At 31.5% G+C, this 20,275-nt stretch overlaps 3 protein-coding genes across 51 annotated transcripts in view; 1 reads left to right on the top strand and 2 right to left on the bottom strand.

Annotated features, from left to right (window-relative positions):
- Positions 1 to 143: 143 nt before the first annotated feature.
- On the bottom strand, positions 144 to 7,635 carry LOC140675087 (centrosomal protein of 104 kDa). 2 transcript variants are annotated; one of them, XM_072909134.1, is made up of 15 exons: positions 7,352 to 7,635; positions 5,519 to 5,683; positions 4,562 to 4,773; positions 3,980 to 4,378; positions 3,701 to 3,902; positions 3,380 to 3,527; positions 3,177 to 3,303; positions 2,876 to 3,102; positions 2,511 to 2,780; positions 2,104 to 2,335; positions 1,860 to 2,041; positions 1,634 to 1,779; positions 1,313 to 1,414; positions 1,075 to 1,200; positions 144 to 806 (listed from the first exon to the last, which is right to left on the bottom strand). In XM_072909134.1, exons 1-15 carry the CDS (start codon positions 7,389 to 7,391, stop codon positions 736 to 738), a joined length of 2,649 nt encoding a protein of 882 aa, XP_072765235.1. In that variant the 5' UTR covers positions 7,392 to 7,635; the 3' UTR covers positions 144 to 735. The 2 variants fall into 2 exon arrangements, with proteins under 2 accessions (XP_072765235.1, XP_072765236.1); XM_072909135.1 differs by having other exon boundaries at positions 146 to 806; positions 2,104 to 2,317.
- A 1,404-nt stretch (positions 7,636 to 9,039) lies between these two features.
- Positions 9,040 to 10,290, bottom strand: Dpm1 (Dolichyl-phosphate mannosyltransferase subunit 1). Its single transcript, XM_072909271.1, has 4 exons — positions 10,113 to 10,290; positions 9,767 to 9,977; positions 9,497 to 9,687; positions 9,040 to 9,415 (listed from the first exon to the last, which is right to left on the bottom strand). Exons 1-4 carry the CDS (start codon positions 10,250 to 10,252, stop codon positions 9,196 to 9,198), a joined length of 762 nt encoding a protein of 253 aa, XP_072765372.1. The 5' UTR covers positions 10,253 to 10,290; the 3' UTR covers positions 9,040 to 9,195.
- Positions 10,291 to 11,891: 1,601 nt separating this feature from the next.
- Positions 11,892 to 20,275, top strand: part of Dscam1 (Down syndrome cell adhesion molecule 1) — a 69,392-nt gene continuing 61,008 nt past the window's right edge. For 47 of the 48 annotated variants that reach the window (XM_072909795.1, XM_072909760.1, XM_072909775.1 and 44 more), the window contains exons 1-4: positions 11,892 to 12,032; positions 14,246 to 14,390; positions 18,503 to 18,684; positions 19,091 to 19,229. In XM_072909795.1, the coding sequence (XP_072765896.1) occupies positions 14,300 to 14,390; positions 18,503 to 18,684; positions 19,091 to 19,229 (412 nt within the window). In that variant the 5' untranslated portion in view covers positions 11,892 to 12,032; positions 14,246 to 14,299. Of the gene's footprint in view, positions 12,140 to 14,245; positions 14,391 to 18,502; positions 18,685 to 19,090; positions 19,230 to 20,275 lie in introns of all 48 variants that reach the window. The other variant, XM_072909753.1, reaches the window with a different exon arrangement.

Below are 20,275 nucleotides of genomic sequence, written 5' to 3'. Positions count from 1 at the left end.
TTTTTGTTTAACTGAACATTACTTTTATTTGATCTAGTGATAATCGAATGTTGAAATAATGTGGTTTAATGAATTATATTATGAATGAGTTAAATAAAAAACATGATTTTGTAGGATAAAAAACAACAATGGAATGATGATAAAATGATTAATTTTACTCTCCATTTTCTATGAAATAACTGTTTTATGAAATTACATGCGATAAGCAGCTTTCCTTTTTCTAATCCCTATATGATGCATCTCGTCAGAATATATAATACAAATTTTTTCTTATAAATATGGCCGGATGCAAAGGTATCATTAATTCCGAAATGTTTTGATGTTCCTTTAACATCTGATATCACTACTTTAATAATTGATACATCCCTGTAAATGTCATGGGTATCATATGATAACAATGCGAGAAAGAGTGAAACCTGTTAACAACAGTTCTAAAATTTCTTGCCTTGACTTTCAGTCGAGTCATATCTTCCACAAATTCGCTTGATATAAGCGTGTTATCTAAAATGTTAAACATTAGGATTTTCAACTTACAATTAAAATCTTTCAATATGAATCTTTACCAATAGAAAGGACGGGTTCTGCTATAAAAATCATTTAAATGTAGATACAAATATGAAAAAGGCTGGATACAGCTCATAACATACATATATAAACTATAAAAAGAAATAAAATAAAAAAATCTTCCTAAGACTTGTCGAGTTCCTCCGTTGGTTTTGAGGTTGATGCCTGATGCTAGTAATCTCTACCCGTTGGCGATGTTAACTTGCCGCTGAGATTTTGTGAGTTAGATGGTGATTTCGAACCTAAAATTATATAAGAATTTCGAGTTTCATTAAAGTTATATAAAATATTTCATTCTCTGTATTGCTTTATAACTATTGAGTCTCTAAATTTTTAAAAAAGCTTTATGTATATACACATACTCGTAGAGAGAGAGAGAGTAAAAATCTTTTTATCTGTTTATTTAATCTTATTTAATATTTTATTATAAATAATAGTTTAAATAAGGGATATTATATATATATATATATTTTTTTTTTCTTTTTAAGTTTAAGATATATCAAGACTTACAAGTTTTTCCAATTTTGCTTCGAGGATTATTTATACATGGATGTTCTCCCATAAGGTGTTCTCTCCATTTGTTTTGATTGACCAAAGCCAAACAGAGGGGACAGCGTTCATATCCCTCTATAGGTTCTAAAACAAAAATTAAGATTCAAATTTCTGTCATACTTGATTTCCAGTACTGACAATTGTAAATTGATTTTCAATATTATAAATGGTACTAGGATAGTAAGGTAGTATTTACTTGTGCATTTTTTGTCTTGCCTATGATTTTCAAATGTACTTTCATGGACTGCTTGTTTACATGTTTCACATTTTACATAATTACTCCTCATATCGCATTCATCTGTAAAAAAAAGAGTTGATAACATTTATTACATATTATTAATATATATAACTCTACAATATAAGAGAGAGAGAGACAGAAATAGAGAGGAAATATTCATAAATAATTATATTTCTCAATTTTATGTTTTTTAATTGTGTTTTTTTATAGAATAGTTTCGATTATTAAATGTCACTTGATTATTTAATGTCGTATATGTTGAAATTCTTGGGTACTTACTTAACAAATGTAGATTCAAGTAAGAAATTTCTACGACTTGCTTACACGCTTCACATTTTGTTAACATAGGACAAGTCCTCCAATAATGTATGTTCAGACCTTCTTCAGAATAGACTTGACCCTTTGATAGGCAAAATATGCACATTCTGATAAACGAAAAGAGACATCAAAAAGTTTCATATCTATTGCAAAATAATTTATAAATTTTAATTTATATTGAACGTACTTATCTCCCTTATGATCAATACTGTTCTCGGACGGAGACGTGATACTCGTTGAACTTCCGGTACTTACGACCGGACTCGATCTCGAGGGTGATTTAGTTAAATTAGTTACATTGTTTTCTGTAGATTTAGTTCGCGTAGGCGTCGTTGTTGCTTTATGGGTGGATTCAGCTTCCTTTTTCCTCTGCAATTATTTGCATATAAATTCGAAATCTGAACGTAACTGTTTTATACATTCGAACCTACCTGAAGATCGATCAAATCGAATTCATGGAAGAGCTGACGATACAACAGATTTCGTCGAGTTATATCGTCGTCAGGCGGTAATTGCTTTCGCACCAATCTGGGATTGACTTTATACACCAACACAAGAATTCTCTCGGAGACCTTTCGTACCGCCTCGGCCGGATGGTGCAGACCGGAAGAACCTAATTCGGATAACGTCCGACAAGTCAACCCGCTACAACAGTTACAATACCTTATCAGAGTAATTGCGTTTTAATAATACATGGTCTTGAGGAAAGACCTCTGCGAATCGACTAGATGATAAAGCCTGAGAAACGGCGCTTCGACGGCAGAGGTCCAAGACTCCTCAAAACATTTGATAATTCTCATGCAGACTGAATCGTCTTGAGTATATAGTTCAGAATCACCTTTGTTTTTCCGTGGAGATGCCATGGCTCAGTATCAGTTGTTCCACCATTTCCAGTCTGCTCAGCGCTAGTCTTTGATGCGTACTACTGTTGACGGGCCTAGTTAAATGCACCGGTATTATATGCAATTCTCGCACACATTTGCAGTCTGCCATACTGAGGATTGTATGCACTGCCATATTATGTATCCTGGGAGTAGTGTCACCGGACTTTGTCAAAAGTTCCGGCAGCAAACGTTCAACGCTTCTGGCGATCTCAGTCGAGGATACTCTGAATAAATTATTAATAAATCATTAGTTGGAAAATATTAGAAGTTTATTATAATACACTAAGAATAATGACATTTTCTAATAACAAAAGTTTACCTATCCGCAGCGAACTCAGCGAAGAAGATCCTGATAAGTTGCGCAGCTAAACTATACACGCTGAAAACCTTGTCCCTTAGAGCTCTGTGCAACAATAGAATCGCCGCTCTGGCTACTTTATTCGGAGAATGCTTTGACACCTCCGGATCGAACGATTTTAATTCTTCTTTTAGTTGCATCAGTCCTTCCTCCTTATCCGTGAATTGCTTCGAATAGAATTTCTCCACCTGTATGCAATCGCTATTATTACTCGCCTGTATTTAGAGATTATAGAAAATAGCTTTGATAATGTTATTCTTACCATGTCCATTCCGAAGACCGTGATAGGCAATGCAGCTTGTTTTTTCTCCCTGTCGTTAAGTTTCGAAGTAACTTTCGTCTCTGTGCTATCTAGGTGGCATTCTCTTGTGAATTCATTCGTATGCGAACTAAAAAAGATGTTTAAATGAAAGCTTACATATATCATTTCTATGTCATCACAATTTCAACATTATATTATCTTACTGTCTCAGAGCGGGAATCGTTCTTTCTTCATAAGCTTCGTAACTTGAGCGAAGAGCCGGGCCCGCTGATTTAGTTTTCCGCCTGAGAGATCCCTTATTACAGTTGCTCTGTTTTTCATGGACTCCATTCGTCGGACTATCGGTTACCTCTGGAAAATACAAAAATATAAAGATATAATATTACGTAAAAATTTTTTAAATCTAAAAATTTAAATTATATTAAAAGAGAGAGAGAGAGAGAGAGAGAGAGAGGGGAGAGGGGGGGGGAGAGAGAGAGAGAGAGAGAGAGAAACGCGCATAATAATCCTTAAATAAATTATACCGGGACTATTCGATTTTTGATGTAAAGGCGACACCGGTGGTTGATGTGCAGGGCCAGTAGGTGACAAGGCACCATTGCGATTGGGTGGTATAACTAATCTCGGAGGAGATGTGACATCGTCAGGCAACGTCGCTGTTTTCGAGGTGTCAGCTGATGTTTGCTCTGTATCGTCCACGGATGACAAATTGTTTTTTTCTACAGGCTGTATTATTTTTTTTCATTATTACTATCGAACTTTTGCCGATAAAAAGTTTCGAAAAAGTTGCAAACGTTACTCACCCCATGAACCTCGAGCAAATTGTATATCTCCAACGATTGATAGACCTGTTGTCTGTATTGTTGAGCTTGGGCCTTTTTAGCTTTGGCCTTGTCGTAGTCTTCTAAAGCTATGGCGTACTTCTTTTCCAATTCGTATTTGCCTAGCCGCTCTCCTGCTTTTCTTAAATTTTCCATTGCCACTTTCAATTTCGAAGCGTATTCGAATCTCTCCTCTTCCACCGCCAGCAATTTTTTCGTTTCCATCTGTCTTATAAGTTTGGCTACTTCTCGATCGACGTACATTTCAAACGCTAGATCGTCGTAAGGCGAGGTATAGTGTGGATTATATGGAGCATCTCCCTGTCCGGTTAATTCTTGACCGTAGGGTTCACCAAGTATATTTATAGCAATAAGACCAACCTGATTGGAAAAAAATAATTTTTAGTTCTTTATTGCAGAGAATTAAAAAAATATAAATTTCTGTGCATTTTTTATAATTTTTCTTCTAAATTAATTTCATATTTTAGTTCAGCTTATTCTATGCATTTTTATTAAACTATATTTTTATTTTATTTTATAGTTAACTATCAAAGTGGCTCATACCTGACAATAGGTGTTGTGCGCGTTACTGTGCGGTTTGTGTAGCCTGAGCTTCAATGAAAGCGCTTCCGTCTCAGGAAGAGCCACGCTTTTCAGCTCCCTGCTCTTGTAAAGGGTCGACGCATTATCGGACAGCGTAATGTAGCCCAGGTAACTGAAGTCCGTCGAAGTGGATGCATTTTCTTCCCTCGATGTCCAGATTTCCAACTTCTCAGCTACAATTAAAATAAATAATGTTACAATACACATTTCTTGGGAAAATTGTCTCAATAATTTTTATCGGAAAAGACTTTTATTTTATCCGGTCATAATCTCAGATTGAAAACTGACACGATTTTCTTGCCACTCGGTAAGTTTCATTTCCGGCATTACACCCGGAACAAGCAAGCGAAAGAGGAGGAGTTGATGTAGCCCCAGGAAATTACAGTAGACTCGTTAATTCAATTTCCATTGTCGGCAAATTGCTTTTTAACTAGAATGCCATTTTAAATGGACAATAGTAACTTTAATCGGAAGAGTATTGGGATTTATTTGATTAAGCGATGCGTTAATAATTATATTTTACTTCTATTTACTTATATTTTACATAATTTGTTGGCATGTTATTAATTAGTAATTTTATTTTAATTGATAGATTAATTAGTATTTTTATCTTAAGTAATTTTAGAAAATTAATAAATATAAGATTTCTCTCTTTCTTCCTAAGAAAATAAAATTTTTTCAATATTTTTTTATTACAAGAGATATTATTTTTTGTAATTAGTTGCATTTACATATACACAAGTCGTACTTTTCAATTACTTTTTAATTTATGTTTGAACTATCTATTTCTCGCGAAATTATTAATATTATTAATATTAAAAAATCTGTTTAAGTATATTATTTTTCGAAAGTTAAATTGTGTAAATAGTTCAAAATATAATTTCTAATAGTGAATAGTTTTTTATATAATACACTTACGTATGAGATACTGATGAGCCAGAACCTGTATCCTTGTAAGTTTTGTGGGTCCATGAAGACGTAGGATCAGTTCCTGAGGATACGTGCAATTTCTTGCACTTTGCCAACCTCTTACCGTTGGCCCGTGAACATTAAGCTCTAGCGACGAGTGCCTGTCCTCCTCGCCTGAAAAATAGATTTTAAAATGTAATTAAATATCCTAAGTCACTTAATTTTTCTACCATAAAGGAAACAATACCCAGATAACACAAACTATTCGAAAAGAATTCATTTTTATGTCACCAATTTTGAGTCTCTTTTGAAATACATATAGAATACATTTTATAAAAGGGACTCAAAATTGGTGACATAAAAATGAATTATTTTCGAATAGCTTGTGTTATCTGGGCATATTATTCCAGAGCATATATATTAATACTCCAATACATATTATTCCATTTTTCCTATTATTTTAAATTTAATTTCAAAGTAAATATGTATGTACATTTTTTTATCAATGTGTATCTCTCATATATATTACGCGAGGTAATGACGAAATTAATCTCACGAGATTAAAATGTAATGAAAAAATTGCTTTAAAGTAATTTGATTATCTTGCTTAAATGCTTATATAATGCTTATATAATTATCTTGCTTAATAGAGTGAAATAATTAAACATCAGGATGATATATATAAGGAGAGAGAGAGAGAGAGAGAGAGAGAGAGAGAGAGAGAGAGAGAGAGAGAGAGAGAGAGAATATAATATAATAATAGTTAAAATATCTAGAGTTAGAAGCATTCGATTAAAATGTCAATCCACAGCTATTATACTTGTCTATCGAGCATGCTCGATTTAGTTCTTAACTCTTTTACTATATATGAAGGAAACAATATATATATATACACATACACTATACGTTACTTAATTATTGACACTTAGTTGCATAATATATGTGCTGAATATATTGTTATTTAGTGCTTAGATATTTTTCCGAAATATTTTCTCGTTTATCATTTTAGCTGTCTATTTTTATTCATATTTTCAGAATTTGCAACTTTTTATGCAAAAAGAAATCAGTATTTTATATGCTATTTACTCTTTCTAGAATTTCAAATCGCATATCTTTTGAGAGAAATAGCACACAATATCGTCACGTAATACTGCAGTTTCGTGCGCAATTTATAATTGCATATTAATAGAACGTGTATAACAGAATTATTCTAAAACTGCGCATTTACGAATATAATATTATATAATATATTTTTATAATTAATTCTACAGTTTAACACAAACAGATATTGCTTGTATCGATTAGACCGGAGACATGTGCCGAATAACATGCTTCGTCGCAAATTGAGAGAACCACGGCTCGTCGCGATAGAAGAAATCAATGTATATATAATCCGAATATATATGATGAGAAATGAAAATTGAAACGTGGTAAAATCTTGGCAAAATTTTCTGATGGACCGTATCAAAAATAATTGAAGCGCTAAGAATTATACCAGATCAAGCTCCCATAAAGGATGAATTTCAGAAACGAAAAGAAAATTTGAAAAAAATTCTATAATTTTATTTAAAACTATTCCCATAATTAGTTGAAAATTCTTAGTTACAACGTTAACTAATTTTTATAGGACTACACACAATCACGAATCACACTATTTTATTTATTATGTAATGAATGCTGCATTATTTAGGAAAATAGCCAAACAGCAAATTTTTGATGGAATTATTATATCCACTTATATCTATTAAATTAAATCTATTGAATTTAGTTGTTTGTTCAACTCTTTTCCGACTCGAGGTTAGTATGCGGTTTATTTTGCAAATCTAAGTCTGGTAGTCTTACTCGTGGCGTAGACGACATTGAATCCGACCTTCCTGGGCATGTCGAGGGATGCTGATTGTGGAGCGAACGATAAAGCGAACGACGAATTAAACGACAGAAATATTGTACCACGAAGGGCGCGAATGAACGAACGGGGAGAAACACGGAGGGACACGTCAAAATCGAAAAGGCACAGCCATCTGCAAGCTCGATAAAGGGGGAGCTTGCAAGTTTCGCCCCGGCGCGCAGACCACCCCACTTGTACATCCGGCCGCGGCGAAGCTTGCGACAGAACTGGCTTCGTATCTAGAACCACCCTCTCTACTGACGGGTTAATTTTCCTTGAGAAAAGACATGCGTATATTCGTAAATATGTAATATCTTTGCACGCGTTGCTGTAAATATGACACAAATATTTAAAAAAAATGCTAAATATATAAATGAATGCTATATATATAAATGAAAGCTTTTGTATAATTGGCGAATATATCTCTCGGAAGAACAGAGTAAGAAGAGAATTAAAATTTAATAGGTTTTTACTTCTTTCGGTCGTGAAAGGTCAAGGATTAACTGCGATTGAATTTCATTCTATTCCTTCCTATTCTTATCTCTTGATTTTAACTTTGGCAAGGAATAATTTTGAATTAAAAATAAATTGCTGTTTTTGGTTTCGCGGAAGTTAAAAATATATCGTTTAACATCCGTAATTAAAACTATGTAATTTCTTTTAATTCTATATTTAAAAAAAATTATATTGATAAATAAATATTATATGTAAAGTTTAAAAAGAAAATTAAAAATGTTTTTATTCCTGCTTTTGAAAGATAAGATTTAATAGATTTTTTCCAAATTATTTTGAAATTTGAGAAGATTATTTTAAGATTATAAGAATATTATCTTAAGATTATAAGAAATAGTTTATTTTTAGTTTTTTTCAATAAAATTTCTATATCCTCCTTTAAAGGTTCTTTGAGTTTAGAATTTTTTAAGAATTAAATGTATATAAATTGATTGAGGAAGTTGTGAGATAATATTTGAGAATCTCTGAGATAAATTATTTCAATAAAAGTTATAAAGCATTATAAAGTTCATTTACTATATATTATATCAAAACCCATCTTGGTTAATCTAGTCTCCTTACGTCTTGCATTCTACTTGAGTCAAAATATAGATTGTAATTTCGTAATGGATCAATAAATGGAGGCTGTGTGACGTCAGAGGGTGCGGCGAGGGTAGACGAGCCCACAATCGTTACATACGCATGCTCCTTTCTACCGTTTGCAGCCACGTGTAGAGAAGCACGTGCGTTCTTGAAGTAACTTTATTTTTCTGCGAAATTATTCATACATATTGTAAAAACATCGCGTGAAAATACTCGCGTGATGGAAATAGAAATACTGACATAGTAATTTGTGTATATGACCAACCATTGATAATAATCAAATAATATTTGCTTTAATAATCAGCAACATATACAAGTTTTTTTTTTTTTTATATTTCAATATAATATTGTATTTTAATAGTTTAGAAACATATATGTATATATATATATATAATAGTTTATCTGTACATTTATATATATATTTAATATATATTTAAATATATATATATAAATATTTAATATTAAATATATATATATATATATATATATTTAAAAATGTACATATAAAAACTATACATACATATACATACATACATACATTTGTGTGTGTGTATGTAGTTTTTTATATGTACATTTTTTAATATATTCATATATATATTGGTCGCATTTATTGTTAGACGCTCACATAGTTCAAAATCTAAAATATTTAGTCCGGAATGTTTGATATTTGTGAAAATATTGTTTCTTAGAAAACTTCTTAACTTCACGTAGTAGCAAAAAGATACAAAAGGTTCTTTGCAAATTGGAAAATCTCTGATCCACCCATTTTGGATTGACCATAGACTCTGTCAACAAATGTAATTGGAACTTCTCCTATTGTATAATTGAATTGCCTAGCCTTGATTATCATTTCCATTTGGAATGCATATCCTTTAGACATACAAGATTGTATCAACTTTTCCAATACATCTTTTTTGTAAAGCCTAACATTAGAAATTCAAAAGGAATAAATTATAATCATTAGTTATTTCATAAAAGTAGAAAGTCTATGAAAAATTTACTACCTGAAACTACCAGTCAAATCACTTGCACCAGGTCTTAGCAAAAGCTGAGTTAGAAAATTTGCCCCTCTACTGACCAGCTTTCTCTTGAAATCCCAGCCATAAACACCACCGCCTTGCATATATCTTGTACCACTAACTATATCCAAGTTGAGATATCGTTGCAGTTCAACCATTTTTGAAATAAATTTTGGCTGAAAGGTAAAAATTTTCTTATAAAAATATGCTTATCATTACTAAATCGCTCTATTCATTTATCAATATAAAATATACATGATGAGACAAATCAGAATCCATGATAATAATAAAGTTTCCTGTTGCATATTTAATTCCATGCATATAAGCAGTTCCCAATCCCAACTTCTTCTCTCTAGGCTTTAAAATTATTTTATCTTCGCCATAAACTCGTTGCAGTTGCTTAGCCATATCCAGAGTACCATCTGGTGAACCATCGTCAATCACAATAATTTCGTAATTGAGGTCGCTGTAATATTTTAGATTTTCAATTAACAATTATTTTCGGTTTTGCAGTTTGAATTCATTCTATCTTTATCTATTTATTTTTTATTATTAATCACATGTTATATTCTTAGATGTAAGGTTATACAGCTATTTTTACCTCTCTTCCATATATTTCACAATAAGCCATATTATTATTGGTAAATTATCTATTTCATTATAAGTAGGAAGTAAAATCGAATATTTGTCATTTTTGCATAATTCTTTTATGTCCTTTTTTACCTGATCTTTATTTACCATTTTGACAGCTAATTTCAAAAGATACAACACAGAAATCTTTGACAGTTGGTAAGATTGATTCATCTTTAAGGATGCGTTCAAAAATTCTACTCGTAGAATAAAGTAGTGTTTAATTGACCAATCAGGAGCAAAGATTCCTTTGTCCTGATTGGTTAATTAAATGCTACTTTATTGCGGGTAGATTTCTGAACGCACTTTGAAAGCTGTTGTTGATCGCAGCGACATCTTATTCATTTTCAAACTTGTGATTCGAAATGAAACGATAATTTGCAGCTCTCCTTGCAAGGTATCATTTTTTTACATATATTTCTTTAAAAAATTGTAATTATCTAATACAATTAAACTCTAACAGTGTTAAAGTTACAAACAGACACATATTTTATCCAATCTGAAAGATTTAAATAAGTAATTTTTAGGTGTAATCATTAAACAATGTTGAACGAGTAATGAAGTTGGCGGTACAAGATATAATAATAGTTCTGGATACAAGGTAAATTATTTATATTGTTATATAAATAAAACAAAAGAAAGAAAAAATATATTTTTAAAAACAAAGTATAATATATATTTATGATGTCACTTTTTTGTACATAGCATCTAACCTAACATTTAAAATGTTTTATACTTTGTCGATCAGAATAACGAAAAGCATGAATTAAAAACGGATATAATTAAGTAATTATATATATCGAAATAATAGAACAGAGAAAAAAAATATATAACAGACACGTTTATAGATGTTAATAAAAATATTTATATGAGAAAACATTTTATAAAGTAACTATTTTATACATTAATGTAATATTTTAATATATTTATCTTTATCTTTATTTTTTTCGCTTTATATTTTCATGTAACTTATTAACTTAGATTAAGTGTTATTACATATTTATCTTCTTCAGCTTTATTATCTCATAAAGTTATCATTGTAATGAGTTTACAAGCATTCCACAAATATCCGCGAAGATACGCTTACATCCATATGTTCGCACATATGCGCATTTCACACACAAATATACATATTTCATATATATTTGGTCCATTGGTCGTTTCCGCTGCGGGCGACAAAGGTCGACTAACTGATAGTGCCGGTTGAATAATTTTTGACACCCTGGACAAAATTATTGGTGAATGTAAACTTTTATGTCTATGAGATAAATTAATTTATATCTAAATATATATTTACTAAATATTTAATTATTATATATAATATGTATATTTATAATCTTTAGAAAACACACACTGACTTTTCTATAATATAATAATTTTCTTTTTAATAATAGAAAAAAAGATAAAAATATAAAAGATATAATATATATTCTATTTTCATCAAATTATATATTTGATTTTATAAATTATATCCACTACATTTATGTTTTGAATTTTAAGTATGCATTTTAATGATATAAATATAAATTACACGTAGGCTATTGTTTAAAATTTTTATTTTCGTGAAAGAGAAAAAATTAAAATCATATTTTGATATGGTAAATTATATATTATTTCTTTTTTTTTATAGTAAAGGGTTAAATCTCTTGGACGGCCCTGCTAACAATGCACCCCCCATCCTGCGAAACAGCGTGAGTGTTCACGCCGACAATCCCCACCGCTACCTCCACCACCGTCGACCTCGAGATAGCCGAGGAGCAGCCGCTGCTCTGAAGCAAACGACGCCGCACTCTACGGTCGGTCGTTTACGGATTCGGAGTGCTTGTTTCTCCGCTCCGATCAGTGTAATCGGCGTGTGCATCTGTGCTCCTGCGAATTTACAATAGTGTCGGTACGTAAAATTAACATCGCGCAAAACGTATTTTTCCCCGCTAATTCTCAAGACGAATTGAAGCGCGCGACAAAAAACGAGCGTCGGCCGATTTTGTGAAATCGCTCGTAGGTGTATGTCGATGTGTGTCTGTGTGCGTATGTGGTGAAATATATCAGCAGTGATCATGCTTTGTGTGTATGTGTATACGCGCCGATCTGTGGATGATTTAAAATGTTTTTTGCTCGGCCTTTGCTGTTAGAAGCTGGAAATTCGGTCAGATGCTATCGCCGATGGTCGCTAAACCTCGATGAAGTTTTAAGATGATTGATTGAGAATAATCTTTGTGTCAATCGGTTTACGAAAAAAAATGAATTTGTAACTAAAATCTAGAACAATGATTTTGTACGCGTTAGTTAGTCTCTCAAACTTGAAAGACCTAATTGGGAGTCTGCGTAGATTCTTTTTTATCCGTTCCTCTGTTTCTCATATAGTATCATAAGATTTTGCTCCTTTTGTCACAATGTAGCAAGATTCTTTCTGTCATCTTTTTCGATTTTTTCGCGCAGAGAAAAACTGTGGAATAAGTTTATATAACTTGTCTTCTTTTAGAATAGCAAAATATCATCCTCGTCCTGAGCGATTTGCGGTGATCTTTACAGTTTCTGGATTTTCAGTTATGTACTTTCATGACTTTTCCCGATTTTGACTCGCTACATGTACATCGAATTATATGATGTAACGACAATAACATATGTAGATATTGTGTGGCGTCATGTTTCAATTCTGCGACTTAATCAAATTAATTTCCACAACAGACGTACGGTTGACATGTCAAATTAAACAATAATTTTGGGCTTTGTTGCAAATGTTTTATTAGGCGCGTGAGAAAGTAATGCGGATTTAGTAGAGGACCACATACACACCACCGTGGCCGCCTGGTTAGCTCCGAGTTCCGGATGGCAGCATGGCGTGCATCGTCGCGAGGGGTAGATTCAACCGCTCCGCACCCTGCGATCAATAAACTCGCCCCGAGAGGGAGCAGCCCCGTGACGAGCCGTTCAACTCCGCCACATTTTGTCTCCCTTCTCCCTCCTACGTCTTTTCATCCCCTCTCGCGATCGCTTTTTCCCCGCTTTCCTCCCCTTGTCCGCTTGCTCTGGCTGTGTTCTTCAACCGTAACCCTTGCTATCAGCGATTCAGCACGTGCACTTCTATTTCGCGACGAGATAGCGCTCTCGCGTTCTGCTGTTGATTATCGCAGACCAACGGACGTCAAAGAGACTCCTGGCTTTTTAGAGCTTTTCTCGCGATTCTGATTGTCTATTCTTATAAAGAGCAAGAATCTTGTTACTGCGGAAAGATTGAAAGATTGTATTTCGCGGTTCTTTATAGTAAATATTATCTTGTTTTAATTTCCAATTATAAAACACAATTAATGAAGAATTTTTTTACGATTGTTAATGGTCGGTCTAAAAATTAAATTTTAATATCCTTGAAATGGCAGGGATTAGATATCTGAGAGATGCTCTTTAACACAATTCTTTAATTTTAAAAATTTTTTAATTTTTTTTTAAATCATCTATTTAGTGTATCATCAAATATACATCAACAAATTTTTTTTTTTTTTTTCACTATAGTTTTTGCCATATGATTGATTGATAATAGGCACATAAATTTACAGTATTTACAGTACAAATATTGTGTGTGTATTCCATGCAATATATTAGTTATATTTCTTTGCTAACATAATTGATTTTTATTAGTATTTATTTTAATTTTAACGTTAAATTCTTTGATGCACAAAAAATTAAAGTTTTTAAGTATCAGACATATTTTTTGATAGGATAGAAGAGTCCTTGAATAATAATTAATTAATTCCGAGATATTCATTGTGTATTCATTCAATCAGATTTATGATTTCTACAAGCAAAGAACGACCGATTACATGACACTTTAGAAGTCGTAGAGATTAGCCTACGTGAGCTCTTGCATACTAGAAACGCTACACATGTTGAAAGCAAAATGTCTTTAACAGTTAACCAACCAACATGGAATTGAACGAAAGTTTTTTAGTGTTTACTTGCCAAACTTAAGCGTTCAGCTTAATAATTAAATATTCTCTAGAAGATTTTTTAAATAATTAAATTGAAATACCATTGAGGCAAACCATCGGCGATTGTTTCACAATCGATGAACGTATTGTTCAATCAGTGTATTTTATGTGAAATTAGGTGAAAATCGAAGAGAGAGAAAGAGAAAGTGCGCTCAGAAGGAACGAGATAAGGATGTGGCGAGAACATCCAGGCGGAGGGTATAAGATACCCGTCAACGTCATCGCTATGCTCCTGTTAGTTGCCATCCTGGTATCGACAACGGGTGAGTCAACTTTGTACTAAAAGATCTTATTCACACTGCCTTCCTTGGCGTGACTCGACGATAATTACCGAGAAACATTGATGGATGCCGGCCATGCGTCAAAGATCGGAAAGATGTTTATATGAGAGAGACAAGCCATTACTTTTTCTATATTAAATACATAGTAAAACGTAATTGATGTGAAACACAAAGTTTTAAATCGTTTCTAAAGCAATAATGAGTATTATAATATTGATATTATATTTTATATGTGACGAAGAAAAATTATATAAGAATTAGATTTAGAAATAAATTGAGGAAGAGAGAGAGAGAGAAAGAGAGAAAAAGATTATAAGAATAATTCAAATTTTCGTTTAAATAAGTAAAATTTTCGCTAACTATAGAGTTGTATGATTCTTAAAAATCTTGTGTAAGTCGCATGTTGAATATCGTAACGATTTTTTCTGTTTCAAAGTTATTCATAATTCCTTATATACAAGTCAGCTATTTAACATACATTTAAATATATCACTGCAATATCTTATAAAACATGCATCTCAGCATATTAAACTATTTCGTCAGCTGATGCGGCAGTCTATTCTCTATAGTACACGCGTACTTCCAGTACACACAAAACACACACACACACACACACACACACACACATGATACTAGATATAAAATATCTCCAAGATGTATCTATTATTAAAGATATATCTATCATTAGAAAAATTAGTAAAAAATATTAACACATTTTTTTATTAAAATACAACACCATTTTTTAATTTAATGTTGAGGTAAAACAATAAACAATAAACAATAAAAAATTGACATTTTAAAAATATAAATATAAAATAGTATAGTATATGTATATTACCGCGATTTTTAAATAATTAATTTACGATTTTTATTCTCATTCTTTGCGATTCATTATAACGGTTCATGTTGCTGCTTTTTTAGCGTGATCTCACATCCGCGTATTTTGAACAGACGGTTAGGACCGTGAAAGATCCTGAGTATAGGTACGAACAAATCATGAGACGCAGCTGCCGGCGAAAGACTAAGAAGGAGGGGATGAGAAGATCGAGGGAAAGGAACAGCTGCTGTTCCCAGAATGCAGGCTCACATCATGCTTTAGAAAGAATTGCATTTGGTCTCGAATATTCACCACCAGGTGAATCAGCCTGTTATGTTCCATACTTCAATAAGAGAAATATTTATTATGAAGCTTAGCTAGCATCGATCTTGAATATTTGAACTTTTTAATCGATCTTTGAGTTGAAAAACACATTAAAAGAAATTATAATTATTTAATAAATCTCTTCGAACAAATTTATAAAATCAAACATATTTAAAACATTAAAAATTTTTTTGCAACCGAATAATGCTGATTATAAATATAAGTTACAATATAAAAAAAATTTTAATAACAGATTATAATCAGATTTTAATGTAACATTATGTTATAGAATTTTAATAATCGTTGTATTGGATAATATTGAAAACCGGCTGCATTATCTGTATTTCAAGTTAGAACAAGCTACACGCTTAAAGGAACATTCGTTATTTTGGTATTCAACAGGAAGTCTTAGAAATAGACTAGGCGGTCATAGAAGCCGTATAAAATCTGAAGAATCCGAATTTTATAAGAATTTCTTTAGGTTTTCTCTATTTATAGATTGTGTCCATTCTTTCAATCATTAATACATATAAAATATTAATAAAACAGAATTAATCAAATAATCAAATAATGATTTTTTCACAATTCTGTAACAATTGTAATAACTTATTTTGTTTATTTTAGAATCTCTTAAGAAATTACTAGAACAAGAATTAATTTATTTTTTATTTACTTAAAAATAATTAAACACTGTAATAAATCTTGAATAATAATGCGTATGACAGTTCTATAGCAATGAAAATATATACGAATCTATTAAATCTCTCTTCCGACACTTCTAAAGATTACAAATTTGACTTTAGACTAACAAAAGATCGAAGCTAAAGTTCCATGGAAATATTGCTTAATCGACGACTTTATGATTTCGAAATGTTTTCCATTATTATGCACGTCACAATGTCTTACGTTCCAACACAAACAGGCGCAAAATGAGTGTGAACACACATGTGAGCCGCACGTGCAGCGACCACGCGTGCGCGTGTATGCGTGCTGGAAATATATATTCGATGTAGCGTATCCGGACGTTTCAAAGAGCTATATCTATATATAGATTACAGAGCGGTTGTCGACCGAGAAGAATCTCGTCTTTCATCGGAGATGCATTAGAGTTCAATCTGGGAAAAAAATTTTACAATGTACTTTTTTTTGCGACCGATATCCGCTCATACAACGCACACATCTATCACATGTAGCTATACTCGACAATACTCTGACATAAGTCCATTATTGCACGTGTTACAAAAAATATAAATAATGCAACCCTTATATTAAATCTAAATGTACAATCATCATTGAACATCTTGCATGCATTCAGTTAATCATTATACAATAATACCTAAATATCAATTTAATCTTTCTGATGCGATGTTATTATAATGTTTAACATCGTCAACTTAATATGGAGATGTATCAAGATAGAGAAAGAAAAAACGAAAGAATATTCAGTAATAGTTATAAAAAAAAATAAAAATATACAGTTAACAGATACTTATATAGGTACTCTCTTTCTCTCTCATAAAAAATAGTAAAAGATATGTGATACTTTGTTTCTTGTACTCTATTTAATCTATCTGCTACAATTTAATGCAACTGTAGTCAAAGAAAGTTACAATCGGCATGCAAATGAAATAGATGCATGCAAATCTAGAAGCTGCGAGACAAGAATAAGTGAAAAAATTGTGAGATGAAATTTGAGTAACAGAGATAGCACAGGTCTAAAAAAATTCTGAACACCTGTTCTTTACCTGTGTATGTATCCTGTCTTTCACTGCAACGGCGCGCGCTTCGCCCAACCGGTTCTTCGTGACTTGATTTTATACTGCACCAGGTTTATTTGCTCTCGCTTTACTGCCTCGCTTACAGTCGTCGTCGTAGGTGAATCAGTAGGTGGTTATATGCCAAAAGTAGTACAGTAAATTTCTGTATAAATTTTGTTTTATATAGCAACGAGCGACTTACATTACTAAACATTACAACTTGTCGTTATAAAAATGTTGCAGTTCATCATTTTACAGATAAATATAAAGATCGAGCGAGAATTTTTTCTTTGAGATGAGCCATAAATTATAATTATAATTAATTATAATAACTAATTATAATGAAAATTATAATTATATGGGTAAAAGGTATCATTATTTTTGTTATATTAAAATTATAAATAACATTGCATAAAATTATTTTAAAAGTTACTTGATATGATTCATAATATTTCTCAAAAGACAGCACATTCTTGCTTTTTGTTAAATATATAATGTGCACAATGTTTATACATTTGCAATAAATTTAGAACAAATGGCACATAATCTTTTATTGACGGGAACATTCTTGCTATTGATGATACCGGTAAAAACCAAGGACGCAACGCTCAATGACGGAAAAGGAATCACGCATTGTCGTCTCCCTTATGCTCTCGTGACGTTGATCGCATATTATTCAATAACAGATCTGACAACCTGTTGTTTGCTGCAATTGGCAACGCGCCAATTGAATGTGGGTGTCGCATATCCTGGTTGAAACGGATGATAAGCGAAACTCGAAGACACGAGATAAAAAGTCTCATCGTTCATGATGTTTTAAATTAATTGGCTTCGTATGCTATTCCCATAAGCTATTAAGTGTTTCTTACGTTTCAATGTACAAAACATTTTTCTTGTAACTTAAACTACTGCTATAGCTTTTGATGTAAAATTCATCATTATGTCTAGAAAAATTGTGGTCATAAATAAAGTCATGGCATGTCATTTATTATTTTAAAAATTGTAAAACAAGCTGCATATATTTATATTGAAAGTATTACAATAGAAATCTTTTTAAACTTAAATTTGATAGATTGACATTTATAATCAAAATATTTCAAAATTATACATATATAATTTTCGAAATAAACGTTTCGTAGCAAGAATAATATCTTAAAAATAACATTTGTAAAATTAATGGAAATTTGTATTTGCAGTTGTTTCGGCTGAAGATGTATCCATGGGACCGGTATTTGTCAAGGAACCTCCAAACCGAATCGATTTCTCAAACGGAACTGGAGCCGTTGTCGAATGTCAGGCAAGAGGAAATCCTCAACCGGATATCATCTGGGTCCGCTCCGACGGAACTGCTGTAGGAGACGTTCCTGGACTGAGACAGGTATGTCAAATTATGACTTATTTTTTTTGTTCGAAAATATAGTAGTATAATCAAAATTGAATTTTATTCACGATCAATTTTATCAAACTTCTTTAAAATAAGGCGTTTGTTAAACTTCTTAATAATATTAGCAATGGATATTCTCACAATCAGTCACAAAAAAGGCTTTTCACTAAATAAATTTTTTACGCGTAGAATGATAAATAATTTCTTTTAAATAGTCACACACTAATTAATCATTCTAATATCAAATATCTTTCTGTATCATGTGAATAAGATCGTTAAATACTCATACCTTTTGACATTCATTCACACGATCATAAAAACGTGCTTATTATTATTTATTATTTCCGAGTTTACTGCTATGATTGTACGAGTTTAAACTATAGTTATTGGTCTCTTACAGGTTTTGCCGAACGGAAATTTGGTATTCCCTCCTTTCCGCGCTGAGGATTATCGTCAGGAAGTTCATGCTCAGGTCTACAGCTGTTTGGCACGTTCCCCTGCAGGTTCGGTACACAGCCGTGATGTCAACGTGAGAGCTGGTGAGTGTCATTTTTCTATTTATCCATTAAATATTTATCGTTTAGCCATCTATTTTTTAGCCAATATTTTATAAATGATTTAAAAAAAAAAGAGTTTTGAAAAAGCGTGACAATTTTAATTTTAATTTTAATAAACTATCTGACGAATTTTTGGTATATATTAATTTCTGACAAAAAATAACAAGTTTTTTTATATTTAATATAAACGTATATGTGCAGCTAATTAAATCTGCAATTAAAATTGTGAAAAAGAAGCAATTTTTTAATTTTTTAAAAGTGTAATTTAGTGAAAATAACTGTTATTAAAATTAAGGTCAATGGTACGTGTGGGAACATTTTATATAGTTAAATTAAATTGTTTTTCAGCAATTTAATTAATCTGTTCAAGATTTTTTAACAAGAAAATAAAATATTAAAAAATAAATTCTTGTTAAATTTTGAAGTTTAAATTCAAGTGTAATATTAATTTTAAATGTTAAAAAACTTTTGTTTTTAACATTTTCTTTTTTGTATCTGAAAATAATTATATAATACTATATAGATATATTTAAAGTTACAGTAATATTATAAGAATATATATAAGATGGCTAAACATATATAGGAAAACTTAAAAAATATTATTTTCAGCTATTGGTAATCGTAGCACGTTTTATCGTGCATTGTTTCTTCCACATTTATCTGATGTTATTCTTTGGAAGAACTTTAATTCGGTAAAAGACATTAGTATTAATCCGATTATTCGATTAATAATTCAATTAATATTCATTCGGTCAAAATGCTACAATGTATTGCTCTTTAAATATCTTGCAATTTCTGCCGCCGCCGTTTATACAAATGTATATAACATTCCTTCTCCAGTCTCAATTTGCTTTCAAGTAATCAGAAAATTATTTTTTACGATTGATATAATCACATTTTTACGTGATGTCATTTCTTGCGAAATTCAAAATACTTCTGAATCACATGCAGTGATGTCATTAGCTCTGACGTCATATTACTTTATCGACCAGCATAGTATCCAATAGCATCTTTATTTTTCAATAATT

This window comes from Anoplolepis gracilipes, chromosome 17, assembly GCF_047496725.1.
Source record: "Anoplolepis gracilipes chromosome 17, ASM4749672v1, whole genome shotgun sequence".
Lineage (NCBI taxonomy): Eukaryota > Metazoa > Arthropoda > Insecta > Hymenoptera > Formicidae > Anoplolepis > Anoplolepis gracilipes.
This window is presented reverse-complemented; position numbering and strand designations above follow the sequence as displayed.